Source organism: Sebastes fasciatus, chromosome 19 (genome assembly GCF_043250625.1).
Source record: "Sebastes fasciatus isolate fSebFas1 chromosome 19, fSebFas1.pri, whole genome shotgun sequence".
Lineage (NCBI taxonomy): Eukaryota > Metazoa > Chordata > Actinopteri > Perciformes > Sebastidae > Sebastes > Sebastes fasciatus.
Window position 1 is genome coordinate 26,520,558 of NC_133813.1, and position 16,514 is coordinate 26,537,071.

General features: G+C 40.9%; 1 protein-coding gene across 8 annotated transcripts in view; it reads left to right on the forward strand.

Annotated features, from left to right (window-relative positions):
• mast4 (microtubule associated serine/threonine kinase family member 4) overlaps positions 1-16,514 on the forward strand; it is a 118,294-nt gene that overhangs the window by 36,996 nt on the left and 64,784 nt on the right. Inside the window, exon 1 of one of the 8 annotated variants that reach the window (XM_074617260.1) lies at positions 2,457-2,611. The exons of the other annotated variants lie outside the window; for them this stretch is intronic. Coding sequence (XP_074473361.1) covers positions 2,573-2,611 — 39 coding nt within the window. The 5' untranslated portion in view covers positions 2,457-2,572. Of the gene's footprint in view, positions 1-2,456; positions 2,612-16,514 lie in introns of those variants that run through there. 8 annotated transcript variants of the gene reach the window in all.

The window sequence follows — 16,514 nt, forward strand, 5'->3', positions numbered from 1 at the left end:
GACGCCCTGTCGGTCGGTCCACCGCTGAAATATTGAAATGTATGAAATACTAATAATAGACATTCATGTTTCCCAGTTGATGTTTCGAGTTAGCATGCAGCTTTAGCCGTGATGTCCAGCTCTGCTTTTCCTGCAATGTGTGAAACCCAAAGTGTTTCCATCCTTTACCGGATGTGTAGTGTTTACCACTTTGGATTTAACATGAGAGGGTGCAGGTCGTATCCACGACGACCCTCTAACGTTTTCTGCTTTGTCATTTCGGCTCGCTGAGGTTTGTTTTGGTTGACGGATACGGAACGGATATGACGTCACGTTACTCAGACTACAACGATAGAAGCGGTAACTTCCTTCTACCTCCGCGTAGACTCAAATGAATTTGATTCTGGCATTAAAAAAATCTATTTAAGGCTCTTGATAAATGAGTTGCACGTGCCAAAATTGACGACGATGAACCTTCTGTTAATTGATGAATCGATCAATTGATCAATTGTTTCAGCGCTAGGATATTATGCTTGTTACAGCCACTATATAGAGTGCTACTGGAATGAGTCCCAAAACTGAGTTAGCATTTTAGCTCTGTCTGGAAGTCAATGTGTTTTTAGTTAGATATCTGAAATAAGGTCACAAGTTTAAGAGATTTTAACGTTTTGTTCTACGATATAAAATACATCAGTAAATATCCCACTCGTGAATTTTGAAGCTTTTGTGTGTCTTAAAAAACGTGGTTGCTAACATGCGGCTAAATGAGACTACAAGACGTCATGTGACCGTGGTGTAGTTTGTTTATAGCCCAACGTTAGCTTTTAACTTAATGAAGATTATCTTGCAGAACAAAACGTGTCAGTATCATAAACATTTGTTTGCCACAGAGCTTATTTTCTGCAATAATTCCAAACCCAACAATCCCATTGGCTGTTAGTGGAGAGAACCAGGTCGATGCTAACTTCCTGGTTGGCATACAAAAATACGTCATCCCTGTAGCACTCTATACAGTGTAGGAATAAGGCTCACCCCCTGTGTTCCTGCAGCTTCACATCGTCATTGTTAGTCCAATGTGGACTTTTCTTGATTGTTCCTTTCAGCAGCCACAGACCTGAGACCTCTCTGTTGAACATTACAGGATTCTTTAATTCCCTCAGGTAATCTTTAGGGCATTGTTCAAGCTGAAAAAGTTGACTACTGTAATCCTCATCCTCTGAGGAGTTTTAAGGGGTTTATTCAAAAAACAGCCAGATTACCCCAAACTCAGGCCTGAGCCGTCTACTCTCGGCTTCCTTATCGCCCACAGCAGCACCAATGAGTGTCGCCTCAGCCACCGCAACACTCCCATCAGCTTTCTGTTGTACAGGTTTCTAAATGAGAAAAGTTGATGTAGTGGTCACCTGTGTGACAGTCCCGTGCACCTCCTCCATCAGCCTGTAGCTGCCATACTCTCTAAGAGAAATCATTCAGCTTGGCTGGAGATGAGGAGAATGGAAAGGGCCCACTTAATATTCACAGAGCAGAACCACCGTGAATGGAAATGAGTGAGAGAAAGCGAGGGGGGGGGCAAAGAAAAACACTGACTGAAACAGAATGCAGAATTGCAGGAAATTGGCAGCTCGGCATCGGAAACAACTTATTTTTCCAAATCCTAATAATTCAGGAGGGTGTGGGGACACTGAGTTAGTGAGTGTGAAGATCTGTGGTCACTCATCTCCGACAGGCAGAGCTGTAACAGACAGAAGCAGCGCGTGAAATTGTTGGAAATTGACACAGGATATGCAGTTGTATACAGAACAGGCTGTGCAGGGAAGTGCGGTTGATTTCAGCATGATAATGACTCAGTGTTGGGCTGTTTAGAATGAGGGGAAGCATTTCCTACGTACAAATTGGCCCACAGCAGTGTGTGTGACATTTTCACAGCAGGTTTGAAAGGTCTCGGGCAGCAATATTTTTACTTAAAAACAGCACGCCTGGTTATTATTTTTCTTCCTCTTCCATCTAACACACTCTTCCTCTTCTCTGTTACCATCATGTTTCCTTCACCGGTAACCTTCAGGTGTGTATTCTGTAGTGTTCATGTGGCTCATTGACTGCTATAAGACCAGTGAGATGGGTTAGCCTGCCTGCCTGCCTGCCTGCTGCAGACAGGATGCCAGATTCATTGTTGAGGTTGGAGCAGAACAATGCTTGGAAGGATATCCTCTCATTTTCATGGTCACCTAGGGTGCCCAAAAAGCGTGGCTGCTCAGAGAAATGAGTCTTGGGGCTCCCTCTTGTCCCCGGTACCCCACCCACTCACCCCCGCCCGTTGCTACGCTAAATTAGTACTGCCTATCTTCTCCCCCTCTCTCTCCCTCTCTCCCTCTCTCGCTCCATCTCTCCCTCACTCCTGAAGTTACAGAGGAGAGGAACAAGCGGAGGTGTCAGCTGACTGCCTCCTTCCAATCAGATAAGTTCTGATGGAAGTGTTTAGCAGCTGCTAAGATCAGATTTAGCCTGAGGGAGGGAGAGAGCAGGAGGCTGGAGCTAGGCAGCGCAGCGTGGCTATGCGCCGGTAGGCAGGCGTGATAAGCCGGGGCTCTGTACCATGGACGAGTCCAGCATTCTGAGGAGACGTGGGCTACAGGTAGGCAAGCAGACGTACCGTGGCTGTGTGTGTGTGTGTGAGCTGCAGGGTGACTTTGTGCTGTACAGTATGCATGCCTGGCCGGTCAATGCTTTTTTTTTTTTTACCAGAACACAGTTAGGACTTTTTAGCGTTAACACTTGGCAGTACAGAGTGAGCAACATCCTGGCTCTGCTGTGGATGTGTGCTGGTGTCCTGCATGTGAGACAATCTCTTGGCAGAAGACATTGTTCAGTAGAAGAGGATGATTAGGATCTTCACTAACACTTGACTGAAAAGGGCTGCAAATGTTTTCATCTTCACTACTTTTTTCTTTGGACAGATACAGTAGACATATAGATATATAAATAATAGTTTGTGTCCAAACAGTGTCACTTTTTAAATCCTTTGTCACATTTCATTAGCTGTCGGCAGGAGGAATGGGAGATGTGTTCTCATGGAGCTGGATTGATTATGTTGGATGAATAACACAGTACAGTGAGGCTGATTGAGGTCCTGACAAATGATGCACTTAATCTAATTATTGCTGCCATCACTCTGAGATATAAATCCAGGTGGAAAGGGAGGACAGAGGGTTCTGAAATATGACATTTCTTGTAATTTTACCCCACATGTCGTATAATTTTTAAGACCTTTCAGACATTAATCATCTCTGCTGTAGGTATTACAGTAAAGTGTAAATTGGACTTGATTTATAATTGAGCTCACTCTGGTTTGGGGCCGCTAACAGAGTCATTTATAAAGGAAGCCTTTTTTAAAAATTCAGCTCAAACTACTGCATGTGTTTAAAATCTCAAACTCCCCGTGATCCCTTGTATTTGGATATAAAATAATAATTTATTTTTTAATTAGGGTGCAATAAAAACTTCTTTTATGTTCAACATCCACTTCATAATCAACAAAGGTCAGTTTTGCTTGTCTAAGAGCAAAATCTTTCCTCTCTAATGTTTGATTTATTTATCCGTCGAGCAAAACTTTACATTGAAGCCTGAAAACATTTAACTTTCATGTTCATATTAAGTGTCCACGTGTTCCTCTGTGATGATGTGTGATGTGTGCAGACATTTCATTTATGCTCTTTGAATTTTTTTAATAGATTTCTGTGAAGAAACCAATAACAATTTTTGTAATTGGGTTTATCAAAAGCTCCCAAACAGTAATTTTGTGCACAGTTGCCCTAATCTCTCTATTCCTTTGTTGGACACCACCTCCTCCCATGCTTTCGCTCTCTCTCTCTCTCTCTCTCTCTCTCTCTCTCTCTCTCTCTCTCTCTCTCTCTCTCTCTCTCTCTCTCTCCTCCGCACACGAGACTTCTTTATGTGCCCTAACACGCACCAGCTAAACCAAATACAACCGCTGCTGCTGTGTGCGCTCTAACTTTCACATTCAAAAGGAAACACGGAAGTTAGTTTGTCAGGCAAATTAATTGAGCTGGTGTAGCTCCAGCCAGGAAGGGATGACATCATTGGAGTCGGACCTTGTTTTACGTTGAGTGGACGGTAAGATTTTAAGACTGGAAGAAGGGGGAAACAGCTAGCAGACAACAAAATCTGACTGTCAGCACCTCTAAAGCTGTTCGAGAGCGACTTTCTGGCCAAGACAAAGGCGACGCAACTGGTGGCCATCGTCGCCACTAGTTCTTGATGTCGGCTTGGCATGTCCCCAGCTTAAAGCTCACTTATTAACATATTAAATTGTGTTTGTTTAATCCGTATAAACCCAAAATTGTAAAGATGACAAGTTATGCTGGACTATATCTTGGCCATGAGCAGTGCTTCCAGTCTTCATGCTAAGCTGAGCTGACTGGCTGTTATTTAACGGACCGTTAAAATAAGTTTAATGGCATATCACAACATCCTCAAGTATTCACCCTAAGTGTGTTTACTTTTTTTGCATTATGAGATTGACTAAAGCTAAGCGATTCTCTAAAATATGAAATAGGTAAAAAATGATATCCACAATAATTAACAATCATTAATCATGTACACTTGCATATAGGGATGCTAATTTTCAAAAATTGTATTAAAGGGACTATTTGTAACTTTCAGAAATGCTTGTTAACAGCGACACCTGTGGCCGTTAAGTCAACGAAAGTCAGCGTCGGGCTCGCGCTTGCTCGCTCTAAATATACCGATCAAAACAGTGAGGCGACACACGTCAGCTAAAACCACAACATCACTCTATATTTCAGCTGCTTAGCAGTAATATCAGCTGACCAGACGAAGGTCTCTCCATGAATCAGTGCTGATCCTAGTGTTGGCTTTTCCTGCTTCAGCGTCGGTGCCGGGGCTCTGAAGCAGCGGGGCTCCGCAGCCGGAGTGAGCAGGAAGACACCGGCACCCGGTCGGACACGATAACGTAACTCGCTGCGGAGCCCCGTCACTTCACAAGACACGGAAAACCTCTGTTGGTCTGGAGGAGCTGCAGCAGTGATTTCTGCACAATCGTCCACTGCACATTTACTCAGAGCTTAACTAACTCTTCTGCAGTGTGGAGTGAGCGCGCATGCACGTCTAGATGTCGAGCGAGAACACGCGCGGTGTGAGTGAAGGCGAGCAGGCAGAGGAGCAGAGACTTCAGCCACACGCGAGCGCGCATGTGTCCCGACCCGGAACATTTAAAAGCTTAAAAAGTTACAAACAGTCCCTTTAACCGATAACCGACCCTAGTTAACCGATTATTAACAGTTAACCGACAAGATTTGTACCTCGCATGCAGCGTTGTACCAGCTGCAGGAGCACAACAGATATTCATTGACGGGAGTCTCCAGTTCACCGTCTGGGAGCGTTAACTTAGCAGCTACGATGCTGCGTGTAGTGTCGCGGACATGCAGCCACTTTCCCAGTAAAAGTCTCCACCGCACATTTAGTTTAGTAGCGAGTGGCCAACAAACAGTGTGTGTATTTGTGCTACGTTAGCAGCTCTAGCACTGCCGGAGGCTTCGTGCTCGCCGCCGGAGGCTTCGTGCTCGCCGCCGGAGGCTTCGTGCTCGCCGCCGCACACATAGTCTGCGTAACTTTAGCGAGTTTCCAACAGAGCCAGAGACTGGAGCCAACTTCCTGTATCCTGCAACTCCGGCTCCGCCTCTTAAGGTGGGCTGTTAAGGTGGACCAGCTTTTCTCCATAAAGTGACGAGCCGCTCCTCTGAGCCGTTCAGCTTTTGAGTTAATTATTAACATTTCTTTCAACTGTTTTAACCGATAGCGTTAATCAGTTAAAATGCTTAATGTCTGTTTACGGTTAAACGGTTAATTATGGACATCCCTACTTGCACATTTGTGTTATAAAAATGAATCAATCAGTTGAGTAATCGATTATTTTGGTCTTAGTCAACTAAGATTTCTTTAGTTGATTAGTCGTTTTTTATGCCTTTTTTCATGCTGAATGACGTATGAGCACATCTCTGGTTAACACGTGATTTAAAGTGGTGCTTTTTGTGTGATTCTTTGTGGAGAAACTCAGTTTCACAGATCTGTCAATTAAATCAACTTATTGATTAGTTGACAAAAATCGTATCAGCGTTAGTCGACTACGAAAGACAGCCCCAGTACAAATGCTGTATGTGAAAAATAAATTATTGAGATAAGCAAGAAAAAGTAAAAAACTGTGACTTGATCTTAATCATGAAGAAGAAGAGGAAGAAGAGAAAGCTTTAGTGTGCACGTTGATGCCTAATGAGAGTGACAGTGTTCAGAATTTATTTTCAGAGTTGTGGAAAACAAGCGCCGACTAACCAACAATACGCAGGAGGATTATTATTATTAATATTGTTTCCCACTATCAGATCCATTAATGAGTTCTCTAAATAAAGCTCAGCTCAGCATGACTGTCTGTCAGTAGCTTGCGTTTGCTTGTCTGGTTGATCTGAGACTTGAGTAGAATAATTTCAAAGTTTTATGATGTTCTTGTTTGTAATACTGTAAAATTCCCAGGAATATTATCTGCATTTCACTTGATTAACTTTTATTTTGTAGTTGTGGTAAATAAGAATGAGTAGATTTATGTGATGCACTACAGTAATTGCTTTCTCTGCTGTTAGTAGTAGTAATAGTAGTAGTAGTAGTAAGTTAGTAACTAAGTAATAGTAATGACCATGTTTGCATGTGCGTCAGTAGACTTGTATGTTTGTGTGTGCTGTTACTCAGGTCTGCATGACCTCGACTATATTTCTAATTCATGAAAATTCAAAATAGATGTTAAAGGTCCCATATTGTAAAAACTGAGATTTTCATGTCTTTTATATTATAAAGCAGGTTTAAGTGCTATATAAATACTGTTAAACTATCAAAACAATCAATATAGGGAGAAACACTGCCCATATTCAGAAATTGTGCGTCCGAAACAAGCCGTTAGGATTTCTGTCCATTTGTGAAGTCACAAATATACAATATTTAGACCATTACACAGTTTTAAACATAAACATTCTAAATGTGTCCCAGTTTATTTCCTGTTGCAGTGTATGTAAATAACATCAGCTGACAGGAATTAAACATGGACCAAAACTGTTGCCTAGCAACGCAATTCCGTTGAAATGTACTAAGACGGAGCATTTTAGACAGAGGGTAAATACAGGTATATTCAGGCAGACAGTATGAGGAAAATAAAGTTTTTTTTTAACATTAAATCATGTGAACATATTCTAGTAGAAACACAAAATACAAGTATGAACCTGAAAATGGGCATGATATGGGACCTTTAAGGTCTTTTCAGACCAAATGCAAATAATTTATGCTAATAAATCACACGTCAATTTAAAAATTGTAACCCATCTCTATGAGCCTATCCACACCGAATCCCAAACGTTCCTATTTTGCAGATGCAGTGATTGTTTTTAGCAGCTGTTTCAATTTCTGTGAATTTTGGATGCAGATAAAAACAAACCAACCAATAAAGTAATGACTTTTTGCTCACACCATCAATAGATTTTCTCGGACGTGTCAATGTCATAACTCTGTTTATACCGTCACACAACAATATGGATATTGATCTTCTAGTCCAGTCGTGAATGATGAAAACCAGTTCAATGCAGCTCAGCATTTACACTCCTTACAGTAACACAGTGATCACATCCTAACTGTTCTACACGGACCTGCACAGCTGGAATAAGGAGTTGAGTATTGAGGGTTTATTATAGTAAAAACAACTGATGCATCGATGATTGCGTGGCGCTGTGAAACTTTAATTTCGGTGGAACAAGAATATTGGTGTCGGTGACACACTGACAGCTGTTGTTGCCTGTTGGGCTACAGTTTGCCATGTTATGATTTGAGCATGTTTTTTATGCTATATGCAGTACCTGTGAGGGTTTCTGGACAATATCTGTCATTGTTTTGTGTTGTTAATTATTACAATAATAAGTATATACATACATTTGCATAAAGCAGCATATTTGTCCACTCCCATGTTTATAAGAGTATTAAATACTTGCAAATCTCCCTTTAAGGTTAATTTTGAACACATAAATATGTGATTAATCCTGAACAATCATGCGATTAATTGTGATTAAATCTTTTAATCGATTGAGTCATTATACAGTATACATAGCCCAAGCCATTGTATCTTTTAAGTATGAAGATATTTGACTTTCAGCTGTAACCAGCACCTCTGTTGTCTCACATACTGTAAGAAGACTCCCTTTAGTATGTACAGTATGTTGTGGTTGTGTCTGTAGTCTCATCAGGTTTGTAGTCTTGTTATGAGAGCGTACAGCCGCCATGTCTCCTCATTATATAAAATTTGTTGGATTTGTATAGATTTTAATGATGCCTATAGCGCGGCCCCTGAGGAGCAGCCTGTCAGAAGCTACTGCGTTGTACCGTGGGCTTTACTGTACTTCTGACATCTAACGCTGCCTCCATAATAAAACAGGTAGCTCTCTCCAGACGAGAGCAGTGGCATTGTGTTCCTCCAAAGAGCCGTTTGTGTGAAGTGGCGAGAGCCACCTGGTGAGATGCAGCCTGGCTCACAAAACACCAGAAAGACAAATCTTACTTGCACATGTTTGATCGCCTTATTAAGGCCGGCCCATAAATCCTGATCATATTAACATAACTGTAGATAAAACATTATATTTCCAGGAGAGGAGAGGCAGTCATTGGGATGTTGTTTTGAGTGCTAATCTGACGACAGACTGAACTACTTCACTGAAGCAGCAAAGAAAAGCTCTCATCTGGGAGGGACGAGTGAATAGGACAGCCTTTCTTTAGCTGGAGGTAAGCAGCCTCTCTGCTGAAGTGTCCTTGTGCAAGAGTTCCTTTCAGCTCCGGCAGCACTTCTTTTAATGCTGTGAAAAGGGTCAGATTAAAAGATAAAGTTCTCCTTGAGGAAGGATGATCACAAAAGAAAACGTCCGTCATCACTGGGAAATGAAAGATGCTTTTAGTAGCCTAACACACTGTAGATGAGTTACCAATAGAAGATGGTGTTGGTATTAGTGTGTAAGATTATATATATACAATAGCAGCCTCTGGTGTGGATCCCAGGACCTACACTACCTCTGGTTTGCTCTTCTAGCAGATTAAAGATGTATAAAGACTATTAGTTCATCTCTGTATGCATCTGCTTCTCAGTCCAACAAGCTCTGTCTATTCCTCAGCTTATTATCATCCTGACATGTTAAACTGTATGTCAGTAGGGACACTGTAATTTACCAGGGAGAGAAAGACCTTCTTCCTGGTAAATGTTTTATTGTGTTCCTTGTAATGGATGGATCTCAATCTGATAAATTTATATTGGTGAAACTTTTTAGGGTTAAAATGTGTCCAAAAATGAAGAATATTTTGCATGCAGGACAAAAATAAGGTGACTGCATGTTTATATCAGGTTCCGTTAGTACTGTTAATGGTTTTAATAACGTTTATTAATCATATTTCCCTTACTATTATACAACTTGTTATAACTTGACAGTTATACCTCTGGTCACTGGAGTTTGCCTGGTTGCTGATGTCATCACAGTACCTTCTGTTCTAACTGGAAGGATGTCTTTAGTAGCTTCCGGTCCTCTGTCATCTCCAGCTGTGCATCCCTTCTGTCGTCTGAGTTTGTTCATCACTTCTGTCGAACATCAACAGACACCAGAGACATCAGTTAGATGCGGTTACTAATATGCTATAGCTAGGTCTGTCACCATACCAGAATTTTAGTAGTCGATGCCAATACCAGTGGAATTCCACGATTCTTGATACCCAGTTCTACACCACAGTAACAAATAAAAGTAAAACAATAAATCCCATGTACTTCAACATCCACTCCTTTGTCACCGTTATTGTGAATTCATTAATAATCCCTGATGATCCGACTTAAGTCTCTCTCCAAAAACAAAATGTGAACACATCATGATAACGTTATAGTTTACCTTCGCCCAATATTCATTCTGAATAGAGCTTGAACGCATCATAATGTAACTCAATCCATCCTCTGTACGTTAGCTGTTAGCTCTGTTATTTATCCAACAGCTAAATTTACAATCTCTCCTGCCAATTTCAACACAGAGTTGTTGTTCACAGTGAGGTGTCATTATGGACATTTTCTATTGTCCCCGGGACGACGTTAGCCCTGAGCCCTGAACCCCAGTACCTACGGTACTGCAGAAAAATGAGTATCGTCACATTTCCAGAATTTTGGCATCGACTTAGTGCCAAAGTATCGGTTCTCGTGACATCCCGATCCATAACATATAAACCGTGTACATTTGGCATTTGGACAACCAAGACTTCGTTAACAACAAGTTTAAACTGTAGCAGCCCATACCTGATAATTATATATATTAATATATTATGTTAATGATGAATGAACCAGACCAGCTGCCAACAAATAACTTCTAACATGCAGTTATCAGAAGAAGTTAGACTGAATATAGTTCTGAATAGTATACATTTATTTAATCCTTAAAAGGACTGTTTGTAAGAATCAGAAATGTCTTGTAAACAGCGACACCTGTGGCCGTTAAGTCAACGAAAGTCAGCGTCCTGTTGCTCGCGCTTGTGCTCGCTCTACATAGACATGAACGAGCATCAACACAATGAGGCGACACACGTCAGCAAAAAGCACAATATCACTCTATATTTCAGCTGCTTGGCAGTAATGTTAGCTGACCAGACCAAGGTCTCTCCATGAATCAATGCTGATCCTAGTGTTGGCTTTTCCTGCCTCAACCTCTCGACCGCGGCCGGAGGGAACGGGAGACACCGGAGTTTTGGTCAGAGACGATAACGTTTCTCTCTGAGGAGCCCCGTCACCTCACAAGACACGGGAAACCTCTGTTGGTCTGGAGGAGCTGCAGCAGTTATTTCTGCACAAACGTCCACTGTACATTCACTAGATATTCTCAGAGTTAGCTAACTCTTCTACAGTGTGGAGTGTGCGCGCATGCACGTGAGAGTGGAGTGAAAGAGCAAGAACGAGCGCGGTGTGTGAGTGAAGGCAAGCAGGTAGAGGAGCAGAGTAACAGCAGAGACTCCGGTCCTGGAGACCAAAGCTACGGTCTCCCCCGCGTCCTCCGACTGCGGCCAACACTGTTTAACAGACGGGCTTCACTAGATACAACCAAGAGGTTTTGGTGCTTCTGTGTAGTTTGTGTTGGAGTCTTGTCTGAACAGTGTAGCCACACGCGAGCGCGCATGGGACACCGACCCGCAATGATTTATACGTGTAAGAAGTTACAAACAGTCCCTTTAAGGGTCCATTATCATGAGATTAAAAGGAGCTCCTCATTAAACAAAAGAGAGATGATCAAATTAGCAGAACATTCCTCTCAGTAATGAATAGTTTCCCTCTTACAACATTGGATGAGCGGTGGATTAAGTATTTATGACAGCTAACATCTCGCTACGAGGAGAAATGTGAGGATGCCGACAGATTCAATCAGCAAAGCTTTCTAACAGTGTTTGTGTGCTTTACTGTTGACTCTCCTCCCGCTGGCTCACAGATCAATATCTCTCACATGGAGCTGGACATAATAATAGTTCAGACTGACAGTAGGTCTGGATTTACTGATGTAGTTGTCATGGTTAATAGAAGTCAGCTGCTTACCTGTAGTTTTCTATATGATCAACATTCATTCATTGTCTGTTTCTAAATGTGCAGACTGTTTACTGGAGGTCAACGTGTGCACTTTGAGACCATCTTCAATCAGTTTTATAATGCAGTCCGTCTCCTTCCTGTACTACATGTGTTGGGAGCAGATAACCAGCTTTACTGATCTATTGACTTCTCCTAATCGCTACGACTTTGAAGCAGCATTTCGGTTAGATGAAGCTAAGATTTAATTCTGACTAAAGTCTTTAATTATTAGGACCTTAGTCCTTTTTCTAATGTTCTTGTTACTTTTTTTTTTATTATCATATTTAGTCAACCTCATACTGTAATAGTTGTTGTTTTTTTGGTCAAGTTTTAGTTGACTGAAATTCAGGGCATTTTAATCTTATCTTAGTCAAAGAAAAACAGAACTATTTTAGTGTAGTTTTAGGTCATGAAAAGTTATTTTTGTCATGAGATGAAATTGAACATTTCAGTTAATCTCGTCTAATCAAAGTCCTCCTGACCTGAGGTCACTGTGTGCCTGTATTCCTGATATGACACCAACCTGCTGCATTGAGATTTTATTTTTAAACTACATTTTAGTCTTTTTAGTAAGTCACATGTTGTATGATGTACATGATGTTGTAGCATCTCGTCATCGTTTCATCTTGAGGCCTATTTGTACGTATTTTTTTTGTGGACGTTTTTTTAATCCGTCATCTGCTAAAAAAATCGTTACTCATAGAAACCGAGCACACTGAGTCCGATGTGTTGACAAAACAAACAAACAAAACTGAATTAAATACGTGGGTACAAGGGAGAGCGCTAGTCCCAAATGGGGTTATTGAATGAAGTTATCTTTCAGCTGCCTAGAGCTCAATCACTTCTGTCTTAATCCTTCATACATCCTTTGTTTGGCGACCATCCCCGATTCCAAAATATAGCTTTAAATGTCCCATATTGTAAAAAGTGAGATTTTCATGTCTTTTATATTATAAAGCAGGTTTAAGCGCTATATAAATACTGGTAAACTATCAAAACGCTCAATATACGGAGAAATACACACAGCCCGTATTCAGAAATTGTGCATTTGAAACAAGCCGTTAGGATTTCTGTCCATTTGTGATGTCACAAATATACAATATTTAGACCCTTACGTGGTTTTAAACGTCAACATTCTAAATGTGTCCCATTTTATTTCCTGTTGCAGTGTATGTAAATGACATCAGCTGAAAGGAAGTAAACATAGACCCAAGCTGTTGCCTAGCAACGCAATTCTGTTGAAATGCACTAAAACGGAGCGTTTCAGACAGAGGGTGAATACAGGTATATTCAGGCAGACAATATGAGGAAAATAACGTGTTTTTTTTTTACATTACAGCATGTAAACATTTTCTAGTAGAAACACAAAATACAAGTATGAACCTGAAAATGAGCACGATATGGGACCTTTAAATTACGCATATCTGTACTCTTTACTTTGTTTGTAGTTGTGCTGGGAGAAGAATGAATGAAGTCAATCGGCTTTATCAGATGCCATTTAAATGATGCATTTGCATTTAGGGTGGCTCTGAGTGGTCAAACAATGCAGAAAATCAAACCTGTTCCAAGAACTTTAATGACAGACGAAGGTTTCAGAGTCAGTGTGTAAACGCGATCAATGTGAGGTCGTATTTATTTTTAAACGCGTGACAACTTTGGATGAAAAATATGGACTATGGAAAAAAAAAAAGGTTGATAACAAACATGTTTAGTCCTAGTTTTCGTTAACAACACTGTAATAGGAGCCTTTGTTATTCCCATCGTCGTTCATCAGACGTCAAAGGTTTAAAACCACAGAACATCTAACAAATGTAACCCAGGGTTGGACCAGGGTTAACCTACCCAGGTCCAACCCTCCTTTTGTCAATTCAAACCAAGCCAGTCAACCTGGGTTGAACCCTGGTCAGGACAGTTCAGATACGACCTGGGTCAGACCTGGGAGCAATGCATACCAATTAGCTCAGGTGTTAGAAATGGGCAGAGGGTTACACCTCTGGAGGATTACAGAGAGAGGAGATGATAGTGACGTCATCAATGTGAGCAAAAACATAAAATGTCACAGAATGATGCATGTTTTTGGTATACAGTATAAATATTGTACACACAGCATGTTTAGCTTTATGAAATGTTAACTATGTTGTATGTATGGAGCTGTAATGTATGCAAAAACATACAGACAACATACAGATTGACAGCATCTATTCATCAACATGAACCTTATTTCCTCTGTCTAGCTACAGTACCCATTTATCGTATATTAGACTACATTGTGCTATCTAATATGATAATATAGGCTACATTTACAAACGGATTAGACACTTCTGAAGACTGAAATGTATATTTCACTCACTCCACCATCCCAGCAAAGATTTACTACATATAGTAGACCTACTAAAGTTGTTCAGCTGGACGTGTGGCAACTGTTGCATAATGTAAGAGCTTGTCCAAACATAATAAAATTTGTTTATATTTCATTTAGTTTGCTAATTGCTTGATAATGTAATGAACCAGGGCTGGGTTTGTTACTTTATTACAGAGAGAACAGATGACAAATGAATCTTTTTGCAGGTTTATTTTGAAAGATAAAAAGTTAAAAAAGGTAACATAGAAGATGTGTAAACACTCTTTAAAAACAGATGCGCGTACAGCTGGCGGTACCCTGAGGTGGTCGGCTTATTATTAACGCGTGTGTTTCCGTGTAACGTAACGGCGGATGTCTCTCTCATTCAGCAGCATTGTTATGTTCGGTTAACGTTACACTACGTTGTCTCTCACCGTCCTGTCATTACCGCTTTTTTTCTTCATCACCGCGAACGACCAGGAGCTCCCGCACCTCGATGTCTCGCCACACATCCGTGTGGTTCTCGTCCGTCGTTCATCTCTGGTCTGTCTGACAACATTCCTGCTGCCGTCCCACTGTTTGTTTATGAGCCAAGGCGACCTGTGACCTGTGACAGTTACGTCACGGACTGTGCGCCCTCATTTGCAACCGAATAGGTTTGTCCCGCCCCGTTTGGTAGCGACCCTGGTCCGTGCAATTCACATCGAAAATCGACCCTGGTCCAAGCAAGGTCTGACCCTGGTCCGACCCACCTCTCGACCTGGGTCGCAAAGGCGAGTCAATCAACACGGGTTAACCTTTCATACACACAACCAACCCTGGTTCAACCCTGGTTGAGTCCTCGGTGTGAAAGGGGTAAAAGGAGCATCTCAGCCAGAGGAGTTTATATCAGGCGAAAAGAGGACAATGACAACAGAAACCGGAAAATCAACTGTTAGTTTATTTTGTGTTCTTATTTTCTAATTTAAACTTTCTTATAGAGAGCATCAGTAGTCATGATAAAAGTGTACATTTATAATAAATACTTAGTCTGTGACTCCTCCTGCAGGTTCTGGAGCTTCTGACTGTTGTTGCGAGCATATTAGCACGCCACCGTTTGCATTTAAGGTGGACCAGCTTTTCTCCTTAAAGTGAAGAGCCGCTCCTCTGAGCCGCTCAGCTTTTGAGTTAATTGTTAACATTTCTTTTAACCGTTTTAACCGTTAGCGTTAATCGGTTAAAATGCTTAATGTCGGTTAACGGTTAAACGGTTAAACGGTTTATTATGGACAACCCTAATCTTATATATTATCTGTAGACACTTATATGCTAACTACAAGGTAGTTCAGTAGAGCTGGTCAGACCAGACTAAGTGAGGATTAGAGGGATTCAACTTGTGTTACTGTGATGTCACACAAGGTGTTGATTTGATGACATGTCTGAAGTGTTTTCCCGCCAGTCAGCAGCAAACCACCATAAAACCAAGTACACTTTTGATCTTGAGATGTAGGAAAATCCAAAATAAATCAAAGAGAATAATTAATGAACCATTACACATTAGCCTTTTTTACAAGAGCAAATACGGCAGCTTTGATGTGGCGTCTCGGAGATGAAATGTTGCTGCTTGAAGTCAGTAATTGACATTTACTCTGTGGAACAATAAACCGTCTCAGGTTCACTGTGTCAGCACCGAGGAGATTAGCGGATAAACAAATGATTAAACATACGAGGTTTACTTTGTTTTTCTGACGAACAACTTTCAAAGATGAAAGCTTTTCATGCAATTACTCTGTTTGTGTTGCCTGTTTGACTGCTTCTGAACTTCTTAAGGATCATAAAATCTAATGGAAATACTTGTATTTATGTTAAGCCTTATGCTGGCTTTGAAAAAACACACATATTTGAGCAGAAACACAATTTGCATTAAGCCACAATTAAGGTCCCATATTGGAAAAAGTGAGATTTTCATGTCTTTTATATTATAAAGCAGGTTTAAGTCCTATATAAATACTGTTAAACTATAAAAATGCTCGATATACGGAGAAATACACACAGCCCGTATGCAGAAGTTGTGCTTTTGAAACAAGCTGTTCGGATTTCTGTCCATTTGTGATGACACAGATATACAATATTTAGACCATTACACGGTTTTACCGTAAACATTCTAAATGTGTCCCAGTTTATTTCCTGGTTGCAGTGTATGTGAATAACATCAGCTGACAGGAAGTAGACATGGACCCAAACTGTTGCCTACTGTTGTCATCAAATCAACACCCTGTGTGACATCACAGTAACACAAGTAAACATGGACCCAAACTGTTGCCTAGCAACGCAATTCTGTGGAAATGCACTAAAACGCAGCGTTTCAGACAGAGGGTAAATACAGGTATATTCAGGCAGACAGTATGAGGAAAATAATGTATTTATAAAGTATGAACCTGAAAATGAGCACAATATGGGACCTTTAAATGTGTATACTACACAGCATGTGTTACTATCCAAAGAGGCTAAAAAGAAAATTCA